This window comes from Myxocyprinus asiaticus, chromosome 12 (genome assembly GCF_019703515.2).
Source record: "Myxocyprinus asiaticus isolate MX2 ecotype Aquarium Trade chromosome 12, UBuf_Myxa_2, whole genome shotgun sequence".
In the NCBI taxonomy this organism is placed as follows: domain Eukaryota; kingdom Metazoa; phylum Chordata; class Actinopteri; order Cypriniformes; family Catostomidae; genus Myxocyprinus; species Myxocyprinus asiaticus.
In genome coordinates this window covers 28,255,362-28,279,418 of record NC_059355.1, presented here as the reverse complement: position 1 = coordinate 28,279,418, position 24,057 = coordinate 28,255,362, and the positions used below count along the sequence as shown (strand labels likewise).

Sequence of the window (24,057 nt, the reverse complement as noted above, 5' to 3'; positions counted from 1 at the left end):
GAAAGTGTATGTTCATATGTAGCTTTGAGTGAGTAAAAGATTTATATTCAACAAAAACAGACTTTTCTGCATCCGCTTTCTGATTTTATTATTCATTTTAGTGCAGGAGAACCCCAATAAAATGTTTGTCGACAATCTCTATAATAAGTGGTTGTGAGAGTGATCGCTGATGAAAGCGTTCAGATCAGCATGATGTCTTGTCAGTTCTTCAGTAAAAGAAGCCCATTGTTCACTTGACGAGACCACAAGAGCCCAGCGACAGAATGATTTTTTCAAACAAGTTTGATCTGCTTTTCCATTTGTCGGAGCCATTAATTCAGCAGGGAGTCCTGTTGGTCAAGGGATTAACAACCTCCCGCTGGCAGATGCTAATAAGAGGTCCCTCTCCCTCCCTCTGGCAGGCTATTATGTTAATGAAGCTTATGCCCGAAAATAACTTGAAAAATTGCCTAGTGTGATACCGGCTTTAGCTGCTACAACAGGCAACATACCTCATCAAACCACACTTACCGAGAACAGGCAGCACATATAGACCCCATTTCCACCTGGTATTAAGATGCGTTTCGGGTGATCCGATCACATGTGGTCAGGTGAGACACATCGCTGTTTACACCTGGTCATTTAAATGCGTCTTCTGTGACTACTTGTGATCAGTTTGGAGGGGTGGGACGTCAATACGTCAATCACTGTGTCAGTGTGTCAGTGTGTCAGTGTGTTCCTGCATGATAAACCGCAACAAAATCAGAAAAGACAAAGAAAATGAAAATATAATCTAGCACAAATGCAACATTTCGAGCAGAATTGCCCATTTTTTATTAATTAACCTGAGCTGCAGATAGTCATGCTTCTCATATGTGTCCCTGCATGTTGATATCAGACACACTGAAGAAAATTTGTGAAGTTCTCATGCTTGTGTATATATCCGCTTTTTTAAATGTTTCCGATTGGTTGTTTTTTCCTTTTTAAAACAGTTTCAACTCTTGTTTTAGTGCAGTGGTTGATTGACAGGTGAGGGAAGGCGCTTCGCTGCTGCCGGGACGCATTTAGGACGGTGTTACAACCCCAAGCTCGTCTAGGGGTGTTGGGGAGTGTCATTAAATGACATTAACAAATATTTGATGTGCTGGATAACAAATGACACTTACAAGAGGAAATATAGTGTTTACATAAGTGATTTATTATACAGGTGCTATGTGCAAGGTGAGCAAGTGGTAAGTGGAATGAAAATATAGATATACTGTATGTACAATATTTACAATACCTGATAATACCAGGACACAGGAAGGGGGGAGAGAAATGGACGCGAGTGGTGCCAAACAAACGAAATAAGCAAAAATCCACTAACTATTTGTAAACCTCTAAACTGACTAGAAATAAAAAGAAAAGATCTTCAGCATCCAAGACACCCTAATTAAACTACTCTTGATAGCCAAAACATACAGAGGGTGGCACTCACTCCTAACCTAGTGTTTTTATGCAGTCATAGAAATACCTACGTTTGCCCAATGTACGTCACATGACCTTCTTACCTGTCCGTTTTCCCTAGTATCACGCTGACAAACAAAATGATGAAATCAAGGAACCATGAAGTATGAAAACCAATAGGGAAAAACAAAACAGAGATGTACAAACTCAAACAAGATCACAAATTGGGTAGGTTAAGTACAGACGATCGAACAACGTATAACAGTCAAAAACTCTCTCTCACAACTTCCTCTAACTTTCCAACTCCAAGCTTCCTTCTCAAACCCAAAACTTCCTCCTGAATGTGTTTGTGGTGGGCTTTATATAGGCGGTGGTCTGTGGTGATTGGCGGCGATGATGATGACGTCATCGGGGATTCCAGCGGGAACAACCAGTGGAAGGTCTCTGTATGGTGACAGAACAAGACACACAGATAATGGCAAATAGCTACACACACACACACACACACACAGAGATGTAACAGACGGATTAGTGTTTACACCTCAAATGTGATGCGTTCGGATGCGTTTTTGACCACATACGTTTTTGACCCCGTTTAGACTTGTATTTAGCGCTGACCACATAAGATCCGATCACAGAAACGCATCTTAATATCAGGTGGAAACGGAGTCATAGAGTAAGGAGCTGTTCGAAAACAGCAATACAAAGCGCAACACAATGGAACATAACAAGGGTCTCAAGACACTTTTTACAAAGATGAACTAATTGTAACTTGACACAGCATGTGAACAGTGTGGTGCTCATGGCACGAGACACTGAAAAAAAGGTTGATGCTATTTGCACCCTTGTGCAAATAATGGTATATGCTATTTACACCCAAGTGCAAACAGTGGCAGATATTATTTGCACCACAACCCTGGTGCAAATAATGGTAGATACTAATTGCACCCTGGTGCACATAGTGTCAAATACTATTTGCACCCATATTTAAATACTAACATACAGTATGGGCATCACTGCAGTGTGTTTATTGAGTTAATTTAGAGTCCCAGAGACAAACTACATAACCCCTACCCCTAAACCTAACCTTAACCTTACCTTTAGAAAAAAATAACCTTGGTTTTACTACATTAACCATGGTTTCACCATGGTATTTTTTTGTAAATTTACAGTAGCCATAAAATTAACCATGGTTACTATATTAGCACCATATTACTGTACTAACACCATGGTTAATTGCATTAAATCTTGGTTTCTACCAAAAAACATGGTTACTACAATATTACTAAAGTAGGCTAATACAGTGATGCAATGTACACACAAGTGATGACGAGCCATGGGAACAAGTGCGATCAACAGACCCCGCCTCCGGATCAAACCCTTCTCTGCACTCCGCGACATTCATGTGAGCAAATCACTGCGATGAAATCAACATTTATATGAATTTTTATCTATTATATTAGGTAGTATTAGAGGAAATATTAAGAGTGGAAACAGGAAATCGGATGGGAAAAAGAACCGCGGTTGCTAGGACAACAGTACACATTCACACACGTCTTTACACCCCACGCCACTGCAGCGACACCTGTTGGTTAGTTAGTCATATATTTCTGTGGTTGCACCAGACTATTGGGGTGCAAATAGCTGCACTGTGTGGCAGATGCTATTTACAACGGGGTGCAAATAGACACTCCGAAAAAGAAAGCAATACAACGGTTAAAGACTGCATGCCATTGCAAAGTCTGCATGCCCATAAAGACCAAAAATTGCAAAATATTGCAGATGGAGAGATAGGCCCCCAAGTCTTCAGCCATTATAGGCTTATGTTCAATGATATGAAAATAAAACACACAATATATGAATTTCTAAAGCCACTTTTTGTAATATCAATCTAATGCTTTTGTGTGTCACAATAATACACTAATGAATTATCTTCATTTAGTGCCTTTTTCAGTAGATTTTGATATATGTAATTAATCACGATTCATTTAATGAATTAATTGGCAAATAGATGTAATTAAATGGATTAACATTTTGAATTGATTAACAGCCCCTCAAAAAAAGTCAAATGATTTCATTTTTGCTTTTTTAAAAGCTTTAGAAGATCATCATTTTAAATGTTTCTTTCTTTAGTATGAAGAAAAGACACTTGCTGTTTTCTCTTGTGTCATCATTGCATTAATTCTGAAGATGCTGCAGAGGGTGACAGGATGGCCCTGAGGAGTTTGCTCACCATTCATAGCTCTGTAGTTTGTTCCTTTAGTGAGCCATTTGAGTCAACTCATTAGTCACTCCGTGGCATTTTGTTGAGTTTCTGTTCACCATTAAACTAAACACCATCTGTTTAATGTACTTTTCATTCTCTGCTGAAAAGATGAAATGGAGGGCTTGGACTTGGAAGGTAAGACACAGTGTAGGAGGCCTGTGAGAGTGCACACTAAATAGTGGAATGTAAGATTTATAGTTGACTAGTGGATTTAGGCAATAATTTGATGTGTAGTTGAAATCTTGGTCATTTTAGTGGCATAGATGTGTTTATTATTGAACTGCAGCCACATTCATTTATTTTTGCTTTTGTTAAGAAAAAGATTTGAAAACAAATATTCCATGGTCAGATTTACTGGTATAGTTGTTGTGTAAAGCTGACGGCTGAGTAAATCTTTTATTTGGGGAAATTAGGCTTTTAGGCACTTTTGTAATGACTTTTTTTCTTATATGAATAGTTTCATCAAAAATGGAAATTGTGTCATCATTTAATCACCCTCAAGTCATTCCAAACCTGCATGATTTGCTTTCTTCAATGGAAAACAAAAAGAGGTGTTTAGAAAACATTGCATTTTCCATACAATGAAAGCATTCGGTAAGCAGAGGCTGTCAAGTAGTCCATAAGTATTCGGAAGGCATACCATTTCTTTTTGTAAGTAATAGTCTTAAATTGATGTTGTCATTCATTAAAAATCCTCCTCTCTGCCTTTTCTCTCAAATCTAATTCATACTTTATTGAACATAATATTCAAACTTGCCGTGTTGCATTCAATAACATGATACACCAGATTCAATGGTGTTCGGTATTATTGATGGAAAACCTGGCATGACATGCCAAGATTGACTATGTACATGTGCAAATGAGATTTGAGAGCTTCGTTGGATGGGAGATTTTCAGTGGCTTCAGGAGACTTGAAATATAGCGCACAATGGTGCTTCTCTGGTGATCTTTAGATTTAAAGGTCTTAACCATTTCCCCGGTCTGTCCTTTAGATCCAGCCCAGGGCCATGGGGGTTGTGGAGGCAGAGTGGGTCCGAATGAAGAGAGTGAACCCTCGGACGATGATATGCTCTCCCTGTCTAGCCAGCAGAGCAACACAAGCAATGAGAAATCAAAAGCAGCTAAGAAGCTGGAACTCCAATCTTCAGTGGCCCTTCCTCCTCCAGCAGCAGAAGAAGTGGATCTGCTGGGACTGGACAGGGATCCAGCTCAGCCTCCTTCATCCTCCCCACACCCTCCCTCCACCAGCACAACCACAGACCTGTTGGGGGATCTGTTCGGAGCTCCGCCCACACAACAGCCGGCCAGCGGCTCCTCCTCTGCTCAGTCAACCCCGCGGAGATCTGCACCCTCTTCATCACCCTGTCCATCACCTCGAACTGGAGGCAGTAAGCACTAGGGTTCACAACATACCAATATTAGTGAAATTTCATGATTATTCCGAATATGATTTTGATACTACCCATAGCCTACTAGCAAATTTCTGGTAACACTCTACACTCTACACAATGGTGGTGTCCATTAACATTTGTTACTACAGTAGTAACTACATTAGTTACCATGAACTAACAAAGAACTAACAAAGAACAATACTTATATCAGAAAGACTTGAGATTCTTGGAATAAATGCGAATAAAAGGATACCTATATCATTTGGTGTAAGCCTCGTCCTATGGTTCTGCACTCCGATGCTTGCTTGAACCATCAGATCCTGCCGGAGTGATGATGGCAGCGGAGCGGAGTTTACCCCCATCCAGGACAGGACCTAAACTGGTGGAGATGGGGTTGAATGGGGGTGTGAAAACACGGAAGTATGTGAACAAAGAGAGGCAGCTGGCAGGTTTATAAAGCGGAAGCTGTATTGTGATTGGATGAGATGCCTGATAGAATGAATCTTGAGATCTTTCTGCTAGAACTGCGCTTGCACTTAATGTTAATTGCAACATATGCATTTTTTTAATTAAAAGTTATACAGTATGTTAAGATTAATGCATTATGAACTAACAAACTAACAATAAACAATTGTATAGGGTATTCATAAATTAACATTAACCTATATTAATACATGTTTTAAACATATTGTTCCTTGTTAGTTTATGATACCTAATGCATTTACTAATGTTAACATATAGAACCTTACTGTAAAGTGTTAAAAAATATCTTAATTAAGTAAACATTGGTACAAGTTTCTAAACAATTATTCTAGACAATTAAGTAATTGGCCAGTATTAAAATAGGAACAAAGAAATTAAGGCATCTAACAGCAGTATGAAGTATTAAAGCAAACTTTCAGAAATTCAAAAAACTACTCTTCTGGATGATTATTAGATAATACATAAATATTTTAAAGTTAATACATTATACTTTATAGCTACGAAAGTGATTCAGACACTCGGTCAGTATTGTTGTTTGATAAATATAAATTACATAATAGGTCTATTAGGTGACATTCTGATAAATAATATTGGATATTTTGACACATATCTGATTTTCTGCCTGTTTACATTGATTTAAGACATAACCAACTGTTTAAATTAATACTTGGCCTAAACAGGCATTATTTTTTATCAAATTTTAAAATGTATTTGACCATTCAGAACCGGAAGCACTCTTCAAAGCGTACACACACACACATAGAAAGCAGCCACCTGTCAGTGAGACAGCACATGGGTGCAGAAATCAGGTACTTGGTAGGTAGTACTCAGTACTATTGATACTGCTTGAAGACTGGTCTAAGATTGGTCTACTGGTAACAAATAGGGCTGCAACTAATGATTATTTTGATAATTGATTAATCTAACGATTATTAGAATGATTATTCAACTATGCGGCGATTATTGCAACGATTAATCATTAGCTCTTAACCGATTATTCAGCTTGTGCTCGACTTAAATGGTTGTATTAAACATGCTTACTAACAATAAAGAGGACAAAATCATATTTTAAAAATATCTCTAAATGACATTCACTGAATTAAAGGAAAAAAATACTTTTTGTTAAGTTTAATTCAGTAAAGAAATTCACTGCAAAAAACCCTATTGTTATCAAGTGTTTTTGTCTTGTTTTCCATTTAAAATTGTCTAAAAATCCTTAACACAAGATACATTTATTTGAGAAGCAACATATAAGATATTTAGACTTGCTTTAAGAGAATTTATCATAAATATAAGTGTATTTTGTATATAAGTGTATTTATTTCACTTGTTATACTTCTGCGAGTGCAGTAAAGACAAAATACACTTATATTCAAGATCTATTCTCTAAAAGCAAGTCTAAATATCTTATATGCTGCTTCTCAGGTGAATACATCTTTTTTTAAAGGATTTTTAGGTATTTTAAATATTTGTATTTTCAATATTATATTCAACATTCTCAGATAACAATTTTTTTTCTTCTGCAGTATAGCTGCCAAAGTAAATGTATGATGTTTCAAAGGAGTTTTAGATATTTATATTGGAAAACAAGCCAAAAAAACAAAACAAATCAAAAACGTATTTTGTTGCAGTGTATAATGGGGCGAAGACCTCTCTCACCTTTCTGTTCACTTCAATCCATTTTTAACTCACAAAATCAAAGTCTCTCTTATTAATAAAGCTGCGTATTGTCAATTTTCTTCACAATATGAAATTCACAGTGACATATATTATGACTCATTAAGTCGCGAGCCATCACGTTATAATCTAGCTGCATTAAGCGTGTGTGCTCGAGGGATGTGCATCAGCCGGGTGCATTTCAATTTGCCCCCCTTAGATTGGGACATTCGCACAACTCACAGAAGAGGTGCTGACCGTACAGAGAAATGCCATTTTCAGAGTTTGTAGTTATTTATATGATCTGCTTCCTTATTATTTGAAAATTAATAAAGCTTTAACGCATTAAATATAACTGCATTTAAGATGTAACGTTGGGGTGTTTCCTTTAAAGAGCTCCGGCTCCGCTTATTTCACAACGAGAGTGCTTCTGTATTTACATATTTTGTATTTTTGTATAATAATTCCCTCATACTTCTGCTGTTTGGAAAGTTTAGAGTGCATCTGGACTGTGAGCTGTGTCAGTCAGGCGCAAACTATTAATTCTTCATCTATTTAATTCTTCAGCTTTTGACCCGTTTGGGTCTGGGCCCGCTCCTTCCCCAAAGCCGCAGGACTTCATGGGGGCTTTCCTGGGTCCAGGTAATGGGCAGCCAGACCCCTTCCTGCATGCTGCACGATCTCCATCTCCTACAATGCAGACCATGGGCATGGGTAAGGCATGTGCCTCTGCCACTCAGTGCTGCCAGTGTGTGGGCAACATCACCATAACAACCAGCGAGCCCTTTTGTGTTAAATCCTCCAGAAAGTGACAACAAAAAAAGAAAGCCTTGCATATTTTCCTCTATTAAATGTCTAGTAAACATAGTAAATATGCAGACTGTAGGTGTTTTGGAGAGAGTGTAATTGATATTGGTCCTTGAGGTTGAGCATTTGTTTTAAGTACAGTGAGTGTGGTCTGTAACAGCATGTGCGCTGTAAAGGAGAGCTGAAACCCAGTATTATGTATCTGGGAATATGTGAGGCAGATTGACATCAATACTAAATGCAAACAAAATTTTACACAGAATCACATCTGTTTCCACTAAGGAGCTAATCCTGTCATACAGGGCCATCGGTATGTTCTATTGATAAAGGCAATACAGTCTGGTTTATCTTAAAGGAACAGTTCAGCCAAAAATGTAAAAATAAGTCATAATTTACCCACACTGATGTTGTTATAAACCTTTATGACTTTATTTGATTCTTCCATTTGAATTTTGGTTTGTTTCTTACAAAAAGTTATCACATGGCTTCAGAAGACTAATGAACAAATATGGAATCATACTGACTGCATTTATGCCACTTTTATGTTACTTTTGCATCTGTTGTGAAGCTTAAAAGCTTCAGTTCATGTTAATTGTAATTGCAAGGAAAAGAGCCACCAGCAAAGTCTTCAAAAGTCTCATTTGTGTTAGGGATGTGCACAGATATTCAGTTAACCATTCGACGCGGCACTATTCGAATATCAGAATCACTGTTTTGTTATTCTAATGTGCAATACAGGTCTGCAACCTGACGAGCTCGACAAACCAAAAAGTGACTTTAGAAATTAATATATTGTGTGTTTTATTTTCATATCATTGAAGACTTTGCAGTCTTTGACCGTTGTATCGCTGTTTTTCAGTGTCTTGTGCCATGAGTACAACATTTTTCGCATGCCGTGTCAAGTTACAATTAGTTTTCCGGCCGGGTTTGGTCAGTTTTTCAAGAATAGAGCAAGTTTCGGGCTGTTCAAGCATGCTTTTGTGAGCATCTGCTCTGTTTTTCTATTATTGATCAGTGGTACTGACACGTGCTGGACGGACGTACATTGTGCTGGCTGAATCTCACTTTTTTCTTTCAGTGCCTCATTTTTAGACACAGAGTAAAGTTAAAAAGACTTTAATTTTTATAAATGCATCTCGAAAACACCTGCGTTGTTTCATTTGTTGCGCTGTGTTCTGAAGAAGAGTAGCCTACTTTAAATGACTGTTACACCATTTATCATGATTCCAGTTTGTTTTTCACCTAGCAACGTTTCAGCGTATGATAAACGGTAAGACAGTATTTTTCTCCTTTTGCTCTGGTGTGCATATTTAGTACAGTAATTAGACAAGTTCAGTGTAATTTGATTTTAAACCATTTAAAAATCGAAGCACCCTGAAGAGGCTATTTAACCGCATTAGTGGGACTCCACACACATGACAATACTGGCATTTGCGTCCTCACGGAAATGTGAACCTGCATGGGCAGAGCACATATACAGGTAGTGACAGTTTGATTATTTTTGTTTGACTTTAATGCGAGATTTTATCATTTGAAGGTGTATGCATTGTGTTATTTAGACTCATAGCTCACTATGCACTTTATTTGCTGCTGTTCTGAGTAGTGTTTGAGGAAATTCCATTACAATAAACATCCTTTATTCCCGCGTCCTGACTCCAGACGAAAAAGCGATTAACCGTTCATGAAACCACGCACTTAACCGAATTTTAAAAATGGTAACCGTGCACATCCCTAGTTTGTGTTCCACGTAAGGAAGAAAGTCACAGGGGTTTGGAACGATATGAGGACAGTGACAGAATTTTCAATTTTGGCTGATCTATTCCATTTCATTTCAGATGTAGTCATTTTTCTTTGGTGTTTGTAGTAGTTTGCATGCCTATGTAAACAGCATGTGATGTTGTATGCATTTTTTATTTTATTTAAACTAACCAATATTGGCTGCACGCAGATCAGGTCTTTATATAGCAAATCCCTGTGTATGATTGTGAAACATTCCACATGTGCCTAGAAACTGAGTAAGCAAACAGTTTTAACTCTGGATGACCTGCTTTGAAACTGCACTATTAGAACATAAAAAGCTGATACTTGTCTGGAACACTTGCAGTGTTTTTCTTCCAAGCAGTTTGCAGGAAGAGCTGAAAAGAGCACTGCATACCAAATACTGCAGATTATTACAATCTGTTACTCAGATATTAGATACAAGAAACTACAGAAGCTGATTTAACGGATTTGAGAAAGATGAATGTTACTATTATATAATAATATGTTCTTACACATTTCTTGTTTGATTGAAATATATGTTACAGAACCACATTGTTTACACTCTTTGGGGGAAATCAGCCAAAAAAATTGCACACTTCAGCTTGAACATTCTCAAAGTTTTTTCTGTATTATGAGCATGCTAAAATTTTGTCTTAAACCAAACTTAAGCATGCAATGAGTCCTGCAAGATAAATATGTTCACTCCACAGGCCGCAGTTCACCCGTGCCACCTACTACACCCACTGTCAACATCCAACAGCAGAACTCTATAGGAGCTTGGGAATGGAACAAACCAGCACCTGCAGGCAAGTGCAGTTAGAAATACAATATACTGTACACGTTATAGGGCCTTCTGGTGGACACTTATGCAATTGCATTTAAAAAAATAAATAAATGACTCACTCCTGATCTGCCATCTGGACTGCAGTGGTGAGCTCAAATAGCTCATAATTATTCACGTCTTTTGAAAATTATATAACTGCCATTGTGGTTTTTAAATCAGAAGAACTGGATACTTTTTTATTTTCAGAAAGGGATAGTTCACCCAAAAAGTTTTGAATACCTTTGTTCTCCCTCATGTTGTTCCAAACCTATATGACTTTCTTTCTTCTGTGAAACACAAAAGGAGATGTTAGACAGTATGTTAGTCGCAGTGACCGTTCACTTCCATTGCATCTTTTTTCCATACAATGAAAGTGAATGGTGACTGAGGCAAACATTTTGCTTAACATTGCCTTTTGTTTCATAAAAAAGGGGGTTTGGAACAACATGAGGGTGAGTAAATGATGACAGAATTTTCATTTTTGTATGAACTATCCATTTAACAGCTTTTATCATCATAAAAAAACATATTTATTTAATTCCAATGAAATAAATTAAGTTAGAACTTGGAGGTAATGATTTGTCTTATCAGTTGGAGGTTTGGGGATGGGAAGTAAATCCACCAGCACCAGTCCAACCAGCTCAGTTCATAGCACTCCCACCCACCAGCTGAAACCCAACACCCTTGACCCCTTCGCTGATCTAGCCAACCTAGGAGGCAGTCTGGGAGGTAAAGGAGAAAAACCTAATTTTTTTAGAGTCTTGTTTTGGTGCACTTATCATGAATTCAGTCTTATAATGTCTATGTGTGCATCAAAATTGCATTGGTTCAGGTTCAGGATTCTCCAGCAAGCCCACCACACCTACTGGTACAGGAGGAGCTTTACCGCCCATGGGCTCCCCCCAGCGTCCGGCTCCCTCCCCCCAGCACACTACCTCTGCAGGGTGGCACCCCAGCACTGGCTTCCCCTCATGGCAGGCTGGAGGTGGGGGTCCATGGCAGCCTCAGGCCCAGGGTGCACACCACCAGACTCCACCCAAAGCACCAGGACCATCTATGCCCCACACCTCACCACAGAACAGACCCAACTACAATGTCAGCTTCTCCACCATGGGCGGGTCATCGCTGGGGAGCACTGGGGCAAAAGCACAGCCTAACTTGGGTAACAGTACCTTAGGACACAGCCCTCTTGTGACTCAATTGTACAATCTGGTCTAGCATATTTTAACTAGGTTCTTTTTATGTTGTTTGGATGTGTTCTTTGAAAAAACAAAAACAAAACAAAAAAACACTAGGGCCCTGATTTTTTAAAGGTTTGCGTATATAAAAACATGTGCAAAATTGATAGCTGTGAGGATTCTGTCTTTTAAATGTGCAAAATGGCACATCTTTGAAATTTTTGCTTGTTTCCTTGAAATGAATATGCAATTAAGAGGCATGCCTCCAAATCCGCAAATTAAAGGGCAGTGTTGATGCAAATTAAGAAAATTAGCACCCGTTATTTGGGGTCTTAATAAATCAGAGCCTATGTGTGCTAAGGCTTCAACTAACGATTATTTTGATAATTGATTAATCTAACGATTATTAGAACGATTATTTGACTATTCTGCGATTATTACAACGATTAATCATTAGCTCTTAACTGATTGTTCAGCTTGGGCCCTGACTTAAAAGGTTGTATTAAACATGCTTACTAACAATAAAGAGGACAAACTCATCTTTTAAAAATATCTTTAAATGACATTCACTGAATTAAAGGAAAAAAATACTTTTTATTAAGTTTAATTCAGTAAAGAAATTCACTGCAAAAATCCTATTGTTATCAAATGTTTTTGTCTTGTTTTCCATTTAAAATTGTCTAAAAATCCTTAAAACAAGATACATTTACTTGAGAAGCAACATATAAGGTTTAAGACTTGCTTTAAGAGAATGTCTCTCAAATATAAGTGTATTTTGTAAATAAGTGCATTTTTTACACTTGGTTATACTTCTGCAAGTGCAGTAAAGACAATATACTTATATTCTATTCTATAAGATCTATTCTAGCAAGTCTGAATATCTTATATGCTGCTTCTCAGGTGAATGCATATTTTTTTTTAAAGGATTTTTAGATATTTTCAATATTTATATTTTTAATATTAAATTCAACATTCTCAGATAACAATTTTTTCTTCTGCATTATAGCTGCTAAAGAAAATGTACATTGTTTTATAGGAGTTTTAGATATTTATATTGGAAAACAAATCAAAAATGTATTTTGTTGCAGTGTATAAAGGGGCGAAGACCTCTCTCACCTTTCTGTTCACTTCAATCCATCTTTAACTCACAAAAAAACTAACTCTCTCTGATTAATAAAGCTGCGAATTGCAAATTTTCTTCATGATAAGAAATTCAGAGTGACATAGAGTTGTGCTCAAAAGTTTGCATACACTTGCAGAAATTGAGAAATTTTGGCATTGATTTTGAAAATATGACTGATCATGTAAAAAAACTCTTTTATTTAAGGATAGTGATCATATGAAGCCATTTATTATCACATTGTTGTTTGGCTCCTTTTTAAATCATAATGATAACAGAAATCACCCAAATGGCCCTGATCAAAAGTTTACATACCCTTGAATGTTTGGCCTTGTTACAGACACACAAGGTGACACACACAGGTTTAAATGGCAATTAAAGTTTAATTTCCCAAACCTGTGGCTTTTAAAATTGCAATTAGTGTCTGTGTATAAATAGTCAATGAGTTGGTTAGCTCTCACGTGGATGCACTGAACAGGCTAGATACTGAGCCATGGGGAGCAGAAAAGAACTGTCAAAAGACCTGCGTAACAAGGTAATGGAACTTTATAAAGATGGAAAAGGATATAAAAAGATATCCAAAGCCTTGAAAATGCCAGTCAGTACTGTTCAATCACTTATTAAGAAGTGGGAAATTGATACCAAGCCAAGGTCAGGTAGACCAAGAAAGATTTCAGCCACAACTGCCAGAAGAATTGTTCGGGATACAAAGAAAAACCCACAGGTAACCTCAGGAGAAATACAGGCTGCTCTGGAAAAAGATGGTGTGGTTGTTTCAAGGAGTACAATACGGCGATACTTGAACAAAAATTAGCTGCATGGTCGAGTTGCCAGAAAGAAGCCTTTACTGCGCCAATGCCACAAAAAAGCCCAGTTACAATATGCCCGACAACACCTTGACACGCCTCACAGCTTCTGGCACACTGTAATTTGGAGTGACGAGACCAAAATAGAGCTTTATGATCACAACCATAAGCGCTATGTTTGGAGAGGGGTCAACAAGGCCTATAGTGAAAAGAATACCATCCCCACTGTGAAGCATAGTGGTGGCTCACTGATGTTTTGGGGGTGTGTGAGCTCTAAAGGGATGGGGAAAATCTTGTGAAAATTGATGGCAAAATGAATGCAGCATGTTATCAAAAAATACTGGCAGACAATTTGCATTCTTCTGCACGAAAGCTACGCATGGGACACTCTTGGACTTTCCAGCACGACAATGACCCTAAGCACAAGGCCAAGTTGACCCTCCAGTGGTTACAGCAGAAAAAGGAGAAGGTTCTGGAGTGGCCATCACAGTCTCCTGACCTTAATATCATCGAGCCACTCTGGTAGATCTCAAACGCGCGGTTCATGCAAGACGACCAAAGACTTTGCTTGACCTGGAGGCATTTTGCCAAGACGAATGGGCAGCTATACCACCTGCAAGAATTTGGGGCCTCATAGACAACTATTACAAAAGACTGCACGCTGTCATTGATGCTAAAGGGGGCAATACACAGTATTAAGAACTAAGGGTATGCAGACTTTTGAACAGGGGTCATTTCATTTTTTTTTTTATTGTTGCCATGTTTTGTTTTATGATTGTGCCATTCTGTTATAACCTACAGTTGAATATGAATCCCTTAAGAAATAAAAGAAATGTGTTTTGCCTGCTCACTCATGTTTTCTTTAAAAATGGTACATATATTACCAATTCTCCAAGGGTATGCAAACTTTTGAGTACAGCTGTATATTATGATTTATTAAGTCGCGAGCCATCACGTTATAATCTAGCTGCATTAAGTGTGCGTGCTCGAGGGATGAGCATCCCCGCGCCAGAGTGTGCATCAGCCGGTGCATTTCAATCTGTCCCCCTTAGATTGGGACATTCGAGCAACTCATAGAAGAGGTGCTGACCGCACAGAGAAATGCCAATTCTGGAGTTTGTAGTTATTTACTTATTATTTGAAATTTAATAAAGCTATAACACATTAAATATAACTGCATTAAGATGTAACGCCGGGGTATTTCCTTTAAAGAGCTCCGGCTCTGCATATTCCACAACGAGAGTGCTTCTGTGTTTACTTATTTTGTATTTTTATATAATAATTCCCTCATACTTTGCAATCTACATCACCTGAAGCTGTTTGGAAGGTTTAGAGTGCATCTGGACTGTGAGCTGTGTAATTCTTCCTTTCCTCAGTCAGGCATGAACTGCAGTGCTCCTCTCGCGTGTCATCATTAGAGTTTAATGTGATCTCATGTTACGTTAAATGAAGTCAAATGACTGTTCGACAACGAAAATGTTTGTCGGCAATTTTTTATTGTCGCCATTGTCGATAATGTCGACTAATCGTTTCAGCCCTAATGTGTGCGATTATTAAAGGAATAGTTCACCCAAAAATAAAAATGTTCTTATCATTTACTCATCATCATGCCATCCCAGATGTGTATGACATTCTTTCTTCTGCAGAACACAAACAAAGATTTTTAGAAGAATATGAAACAGATCAATATTTAAGTCCTTTTTCACTATCAATCTCCACTTTCACTTTCACTTTCACATTCTTTCACATTTTGAAAGTGGAGATTTATGGTTTTATCATATTGCTTCTGAAGATATGAATTTATCTACTGGAGTCTTATGGATTATTTCTATGTGGCCTTTATGTGATTTTTGGTGCTTCAAAGTTCTGGTCACCATTTACTTGCATTGTGAGGACCAGCAGAGCTGAGATATTCTTTGTTTGTGTTCTGCAGAAGAAAGAAAGTCATACACATCTGGGATGGCATGGGGGTGAGTAAATAATAAGAGAATTTTCATTTTTGGGTGAACTATCCCTTTAAATACAGAATTTTCTCACCTTTTCTGATTGGACCATACCATTATTTTAAATAAAATCAACCCTCACCTCTCCATTCTTAAATACAATATTATTAAATAAATAAATAAGAATGACAGTTAAAATGATAGTTAAAACAAATGAAAAATACTACAATAAATAGAACAGATAAAAACATTTGCAAAAAAACTAAACAGAAAAGATATCCTTAAATATCTAAAATGAGTGGTTCCCACAGGTGCGCTCTTCCAACTGGTTACGCTCATTCGCTAAAAACAGGAAATCTAAAATTGCAAAACCCCAATAAATATTGCAATGATGAGTAAAACAAGAAAGACGTCCTTTAGACACATTAAAATCCCATGATGGAGACTGACTCACAGGCTCTCCATCACATACATTTATCTTGACAGCAGTATGTAACTTGTTCAGTTGAAACTGGCTCTTAATACATTTGAATATTTAATATAGTTATTTAAGTCAAATATTATTATTTAACCACTATTGTAAATAGCAACTAATAATTTATAATAATATCATTTGTTGAAGTCATCGGTGTAATTTTAACAACCTGGTCTCATAGAATCACATTACTATACTTACATTTGTGCACAATTATTTTATTGTGGCTTATTGTACGCATTGCAGCAGATTCCTGGTGAAATAAAACACTAGAGTTGCTACAACGACTTCTAATAACTTTCACACAAATCACCAGTAAAAGGAAAGATTATCAGTTCATAAACACTCAATGCTATCATAACACTCAATGCTATCTTATCCTCACACAATGCTATTTCATATGATATCCTCCTCATATAATGCCGCATAATAATCTTATGGCGCATGAATTGTCAGGCAATGCATTTTAATACGTAACCACGACATTTACAAGCTTGTTCCAGTGTGATCAAATTGCGTGCTAGCTCAATTGATAGAGCGGTGCTCTTGTGATGCAAAGACCCCTGAAAGTGTCATAGGAGCACCACACAATGATGTGGTTGCTTCAGCAATTGCATTTTCATCTCACGTTTGCTTTTATGACACTATTGGTTAGGTTTAATTTTAGGGTAGGGAGGTAGGTTTTGTTTATTTAACTCTATTAACTTTAAAAACCTCATCAGTGTGGGAGAACATTGAATTCACTTTTATCACCACACAGTGGACATTTCACCTTGGAAATGCCACGATACATTTAATGAACCATGTAACATCATTGTGCAAAAAAGTTGCTATCGTCATGTAATTTTCATGTGATCAGGCAGAAGTATAACCTTCTCATAAGTATCACACTGGAGTATTCTTATTCTATTCAACGTAAATAACTCTGTTTTGCTGCATGTAGTTCCCAGCCAATAATTAAAGCATGTTAATTGATTAAAACAGCTTCCTTTTTCTTGATTCTTCCAGGAACCAGGCCAAAAGTTTCCAATGCTAACTTTGATGACCTACTCTCCGGCCAGGGCTTTGCTGGCACTAAAGAGAAGAAAGGGCCAAAAACCATAGCAGAAATGAGAAAAGAGGAGATGGCGAAAGAGATGGACCCAGAAAAACTCAAGGTGAAAAACAAAGGATCAATGATATCTATAAAATAACCTGCACAAAGAAATACAAGCTGATACCTATATATATTTACTACAAAGCTGAATACCTGATTCTGACTAGTCAATTGTAGCACCTATAATGACTGCAAAACTGTAGAAGTGACCTTTATTCCAGCCATTCTGGGTTTCTTACATAGCTGAGCTGAATGCATGCCTCTCATACCACTCTGTGGTTCTTACATATAATTTAAACCCAAAACAATATTGAGTTCAAATAAAAATGTCCATTAATTTATTTATTTGGTAAGTAGCTATGTAACAAGTGGCATAATGTACAGTCAGCCAGTCATAACTGCAAAATAAACCCCATCATGTCTGGATACATGTCCTAATCACCCTGTTGGGGTTTTGTGATGATGACCAGCTGACTGTACATTATATCTTATATTATGCAGTCTTTAAAGATTTTGTTGTGGTCCTAGTCTCAATCACTTTACCTTTAATGGGATAGTTCAACCAAAAATGACAGTTCTTTAATAATTTACTCACCCCCATGTCATCCCAGATGTGTATGACTTTCTTTCTTCTGCAGAACACAAATGAAGATTTTTAGAAGAACATCTCAGCTCTGTTGTCCCTCACAATGCAAGTGAATGGTGACCAGAACTCAGAATTTCCAAAAAGCACATAAAGGCATCATAAAAGTAATACATATCACTCTGGTGGTTATGTCCATGTCTTCAGAAGCAATATGATAGGTGTGGGTGAGAAACAGATCAATATTTAAATCCTTTTTTACAATAAATCTCCACCTTTGACCAGCTCCGAACAGTAGTTGGCTGAATGTGAAAGTGAAAGTCACTTCCACACCAGAATGTGAAAGTGAAAGTGTAAGTGTAGATTTAAAGTAAAAAAGGACTTAAATATTGATCTGTTTCTCACCCACACTTATCATATTGATTCAGAAGATATGGATTTAACCACTGGAGTCATATGAATTACTTTTAGGTGGCCCTGATGCCCTTTTTGGACCTTCTGAGTTCTAGTCATTATTCATTTGCATTGAATGGACCTACAGAGCTGAAATATTCTTCTAAAAATCTTAATTTGTGTTCTGCAGAAGAAAGAAAGTCATACACATCTTGGATGGCATGAGGGTGAGTAAATGATGAGAATTTTTGGGTGAACTACTGTATCCCTTTAAAAATTATGTCTGTTATATATGACAGATCCTGGATTGGATTGAAGGGAAGGAGAGGAACATCAGAGCATTGCTTTCCACCATGCACACAGTCCTGTGGGAAGGGGAGACGCGCTGGAAACCTGTAGGCATGGCTGACCTTGTCACACCAGAGCAGGTGAAGAAGGTCTACCGCAAAGCTGCACTGGTAGTACACCCTGACAAGGTGAGAGATGTATTTGTTTATTCCTCATACTTTAGAGCACTGAAGGAAAACATACAATTTTCAGGAAACAATATATTACAGATTGCATAGGGCAGTGGAGGAGGGAGGATACTGAATTTTTTGCATTGGCTTTGGTGGTACCATGGTACAGTGATGGTATAATATGTTAATACCATAATACTTTGACATATACCATGGTACTGAATGATTGCAATAATCATTTACCATGGTATTTACGTGTTACTCCAAGGCACTTCAAAGAATGTCCAAAACATCATGGTAATACCATGGTACCATATCTCAAAAAACACAATAATGCCATGGTACTTTTTTGTTAGTGCATCACTAGTATGTTTTATGAAAAAAATCAGTTTGAAGATTTTCAAAGACAAAATGTGTGTTTTCTCTCTCTTCCCTATCTACAGGCTACTGGACAGCCCTACGAACAATATGCCAAGATGATTTTTATGGAACTAAATGATGCCTGGTCAGAATTTGAAAGCCAAGGACAGAAAGCGCTATACTAAGACTTAAAACCCAGAAACTGTTCTAAAGAGGCCCTGATTTTCAGTATATGATCACAACCAGTCAGAGATTCTTGCCCAGATCATCCTGCAACCCAGCATAGTCCTTGCACCCTTGTCATCACTCCCACCTCTGCTTCACAGAGACTTCAGAGCCTACATCTACAATATAGTTGTGTGTCTCTTTTTTGATTCATGTATCAGAACCGATCATTCTCTAGGCCAACATAACTACTGTTTTGAGAAGACTGCTATAGGAAAAAGTAACATTCAGGATTGTTTTAGAGCTCTTTACAACCTTTACTCTTTGTGTCCTAGGACTTTAACACCAACATAAAGTCAAGACCCTGTCTTTAAACAGCTGTGAAATACACTACAAGGACAAATGTATGTGGATCCCCAAACACCACACCCATTTATGCTTATTGAACAATTACTGTAATTTCAAAACCATTGGTTTGAGTTGGTCAAAACTAACAGCTTCCACTCTTTTGGAAAGGCTTTCCACTAGGTTGGAACATGGCTGAGGGAATGTGCTCTTATTCAGACACAAGAGCATCCGTGAGGTCAAGCACTGATGTTGGGCGATGGGGCCTGGCTCGCAGTTGCTGTTCCAATTCATCCCAAGGGTGTTCAGTGGGTTTCAGGTTTGGGCTTTTGTGCAGGCCAGTCATGTTCTTCCACACCAGACTCAGTAAACCACTTCTCTATGCTGGAAGCACACAGTTCTCTAAAATGTCACTGTATGCCTAAGCTATAAGATGCATCTTTACTGGAATTAAGAGGCCTAGCTAAACCCGTTATTTGAAAGGGGGTGTTCACTTTCCACATACTTTTGGCCATGAAGTGCATATCTACGAAGATTCTCAGTCATCCAGGTCTTGTAGAAATTATTCTGCAGCATCTAAATGAGTTTTCCATTCATCTAAATGCTGGGAAATCTACAGTGTTAGAGCTACTTGGATGAGAGGTATACTGTCTTTAACAAATGGAAAAATATGTCCAGATACTCCAGAATAATTTCTCCAAGACAGCTGAGAAATATTAGAAAATGCAAGTAGGAATCAGAGAGCTAAGGCTCTGTGGTTTCCCAGTCAGTCAGGGGCCAGAGGTTTAGGCCAATATGAACAAATAAAAGAACACTCCAACAAAAACCTGCAACAACTGAAAGAAAAGTTGTATCATGTCACATAACTTCTTTCAGAAGCTAAGCATTCACCGGCAACTGTGGTGAGCTTTAAATTACATTTGTTGCTGGGGGGCAAAAGCACAATAAGTGTGAGAGATTTGTATCGGAAATTGGAAGTTTTCTCATGCAGCTACTTCTATCACCTTACTGTGTAAACTGTGTTTTTGGGGATTATCAGACTGCATTTGGTGAAACATTGAACTTGACCTGTAAAAATTTAGTAGATAGACAATAATTTTATTCTTTTGTTTTTTACGGATCTGTCTGTATATGTTGCACTATAGCATACTGTTTACAATCATAAAGACTTAAAAATATTGTTTATTCATGACACTATTCCATTAAAAAAAGATATAAAAATAAATAGTATATGTACCTCAAAGTAAATATGACAAGGTTCTGATTTAAGCTATACATTGAGATCTTAACCTGATGTTGTACATTGCTTAACTGGTTTACAGTGCCCTGATGAACTTATCACAGTTGTAAGGCATATTAAGTTAGTTTTGATTACAGAAAATATATTTTTGTGCAAGTGCTTAGCAGTTATTATGATTCCAAAACAGACTATGTTTACTTTAAGTTGTTTTTCAAATGGAAGGATTGTGTTTATGAAGGGTGAATACAGGTAAAGTTGGACCCTAACACAAAACTATTTTATCTAGCTAAAGGTCAGCATGAAACTATACTGAGGAAAAGGGAAGAATTATTAAATACAAAAACTTGAACATCCCACTTTACCTGTATTCACTATATCTCTGATTATGTGTGTTAATAAGACTGTTCTTCTGATAAGGAATGTGATTGTATGGAAAATTGGAATCCGGTATCGGAAAGTATGTTCAATTCCCATTGTTTCATTTCTATTGGTGTCCTTTAAACAAACATATCATCAAAGTGGACCATAACATGAATATTTTCATAAACTGATTTTACAGTTCCAATTCTAGCATGAGTACTGCATGTTGACTGTAAGTGGTACAAAGCCAGACGAGGTTTCAAGAATGCGTTCCATTTCAAATTTGTATCCCCTTCTCTCGCATACTTCACTCCATCTCGTCACTGCTTACATTGCGCGAGTGTCCACTACTGGAGGAAGACGTGCAATGGGTTTAACTGGAACACCCTTAACCCTTGATCTCTTGGAGCATGTTGAAGGCTATGTCAATTTGTGGAATTATTTTGTGATTTTTGCACCTGAGAAAACAATGTTTTTAGAGCTTGATTTCAGTGGCTTGTGTATAAATGTTTAATTTTTTTTTATTTGAATGAATTGTTAGAAAGGATTAATCACGATTTACACAAACAAAAATGTGAACATAACAATGAACACATAAGCTTTAACAGTGTGATAAACAGTTTAAGGTAGCTACAAGTATTATGCTGTTAAATCTCAATATAACTTTTCTAAACTGATTAATTGACCTAACTTCACTTCCATCATACATTAGAGTCATGTGAGGATGGGGTTTATGAAGTGCAATCTGCTGTCACATCACAATTGAGTTGCATTGTAGGATATGGAGCTGCCTGAAGCATACATCAGAGTAGACTCGCTCCCTCAGTCAAAATCGAGGGGTTGAGGGTCTGTCAACAGAAACTACCCTTGCTCACTTAACAAAGTGGAACGGACTTCCAAAATGGCAGCAGAGATTCCCCCGAGGGGAAGTGCTTAGGGGAGTTAGCGAGTGGATGTTAAAAGTGAAGTGGAACACAGCCCTAGAATGCACAGCCACTAATCTGCCCTTTTTCTTCACAATATATTTGCACTTGAATGGCATTAGAGAAATACAGCATACTCGTGCTGTAACTTGCAGTACTTGTCGTTCATTTCATCCATGATTCGCCTTCCTCTTTTAGCACTTTTGATCATGCAGTTTAGAACAGTCTTCTCTGTCTTACATTTTACCATCAATTACCTTTCCCTTTCATACAATCCAGTTATAAGGACTTGAATGCACACAATGGATAAACATTGTTTTGATTATCTCAGATTAGCAAAAAACTGGTGCCCTATCAATGGAACTTTTCCACCCCCTCTTGTGGACTGAGCTGTTTATCTTTAATCTAAGGATATCATAAAGCTAACCACTACATACAGTAATGAAAGTGTGGTGTTCTTAATAATTCTGTTCTTTGTAAGGAAGTGATAAGGTTCGGATACAGCTCTGTGGTTGTCTGCTGTATCAGAATTATTGTGAGACAAATTTGTTTTCTGTCTTGTTTTCTGTTCCTTTTCTCCGTATGGAGCTGTACATATGATTATGTGCATTGCACAAATAAATGGGAAACAAAATGTATTCAACAGAGTCTCTTTTTTAAAGAGACATTTTAAAGCAAGCTTTGTTTGTGACGTAAGTTGATCAAATGTAAAATCTGTCAAACTTCTTATACAGTAACTGAACTTTATGTAGAAATAAACCAAGTGGTGTGTCATCATCACTCTTAAAAGCCTGTGAAGCATGATGCGTATTACAAAATGTCTAAGTTTACAGTGTTACACATAAGCAGTTAAGAATTTTATGAAATAACTGACTAATATTGCCATTGCCAGTCATTGTATCCCCTTTTATTGGCTGATTCATTGGGCCTGTCCTGTCCTCTCTGGCACATGTGTTCGCATTCACCTTTATCATGCAATGATCTTTGATTATTTGATCTTTGAAATAATAGGATGATCATTTGAAGAACAGTGTTCGGGGCCCCTAACCCTTTGTCCTAAGCTTCGATGGTTTGATTATAGAGAAGAAACTTGTGAAACTTGTTTCCCTCTGGCTAAACAGCATAAATACAATGCCAATAATATAGTTTGCGTCCATTGTAATCTGGGACGCTTACCATTCCAAATGAAGGACTTCACTATGCTATCAAATTGCTTGAAATAGGAGAGGGGGTCATCTACAGGGAGCGACTGTTGCAGGTAGTTGAAATATGGAATACAATTAATTTTAAAAACATTAACCTTCCCAATCATAGATAAATGTAATGAAGCCCACCTGCCCACATCGCTCGAAAACCTTTTTATTAAGGGGTCAAAATTAACTTACTCTTAAAATTATTAATCACACAAATTTGCTGGGAATAAAATGCCCAAATACTTAATGCCCTGTTTGGGCCACTGGAAGGCACCCGGCTGAAAAGCTGTTACTGGTCAGTACAATGTCAGAACCAAAGCTTTGGGTTTAGACCAATTGACTATGTTGAGAACTTAGAAATGGAATTAATAATACTATGGAGGCAAGGCACAGATCTAGTGGGGTCGGAGACGAATAATAAAATATCATCTGCATAAAGCTTATGCGCCATACCTCGCGCCACCACCCTTGGAAAATCATCTTTCTTTCTTATCGCGGCTGCTAATGGAGCAACAAGATTAAAGTTAATCTAGATTTACTGTGACATTTCAGTTGTAAGGGCACACATCAGACCTGTATAGTCTGCTGTTAGAACTGTACTGTATATTTGGCTGGGAATTGTTATATTTGGACAACAATTGGACTTTTAGAAATTCTGATCATAACATCTATACACTTTTTTCACAACATTTCTGTAAAACCGTTCAATGAGAGTGCTACGGCATTGTTTATAAATCTTTTTTTTTTTTTTTTTTAACCCAGTGTAATGCTCCAGACTGCCTATATAAACAAAACAGTGATTCTTAG

General features: G+C 37.4%; 1 protein-coding gene across 9 annotated transcripts in view; it reads left to right on the top strand.

The window, feature by feature from the left end:
• Nucleotides 1-22,843, top strand: part of LOC127449396 (putative tyrosine-protein phosphatase auxilin) — a 47,785-nt gene extending 24,942 nt beyond the window's left edge. For 3 of the 9 annotated variants that reach the window (XM_051712794.1, XM_051712795.1, XM_051712791.1), the window contains 9 exons: nt 3,800-3,826; nt 4,684-5,079; nt 7,789-7,935; nt 10,500-10,595; nt 11,204-11,341; nt 11,445-11,774; nt 17,143-17,291; nt 18,506-18,682; nt 19,108-22,843. In XM_051712794.1, the coding sequence (XP_051568754.1) occupies nt 3,800-3,826; nt 4,684-5,079; nt 7,789-7,935; nt 10,500-10,595; nt 11,204-11,341; nt 11,445-11,774; nt 17,143-17,291; nt 18,506-18,682; nt 19,108-19,209 (1,562 nt within the window). In that variant the 3' untranslated portion in view covers nt 19,210-22,843. The remainder of the gene's footprint in view (nt 1-3,799; nt 3,827-4,683; nt 5,080-7,788; nt 7,936-10,499; nt 10,596-11,203; nt 11,342-11,444; nt 11,775-17,142; nt 17,292-18,505; nt 18,683-19,107) is intronic. The other 6 variants (XR_007898735.1, XR_007898734.1, XR_007898733.1 and 3 more) reach the window with 6 other exon arrangements.
• Nucleotides 22,844-24,057: the final 1,214 nt, after the last annotated feature.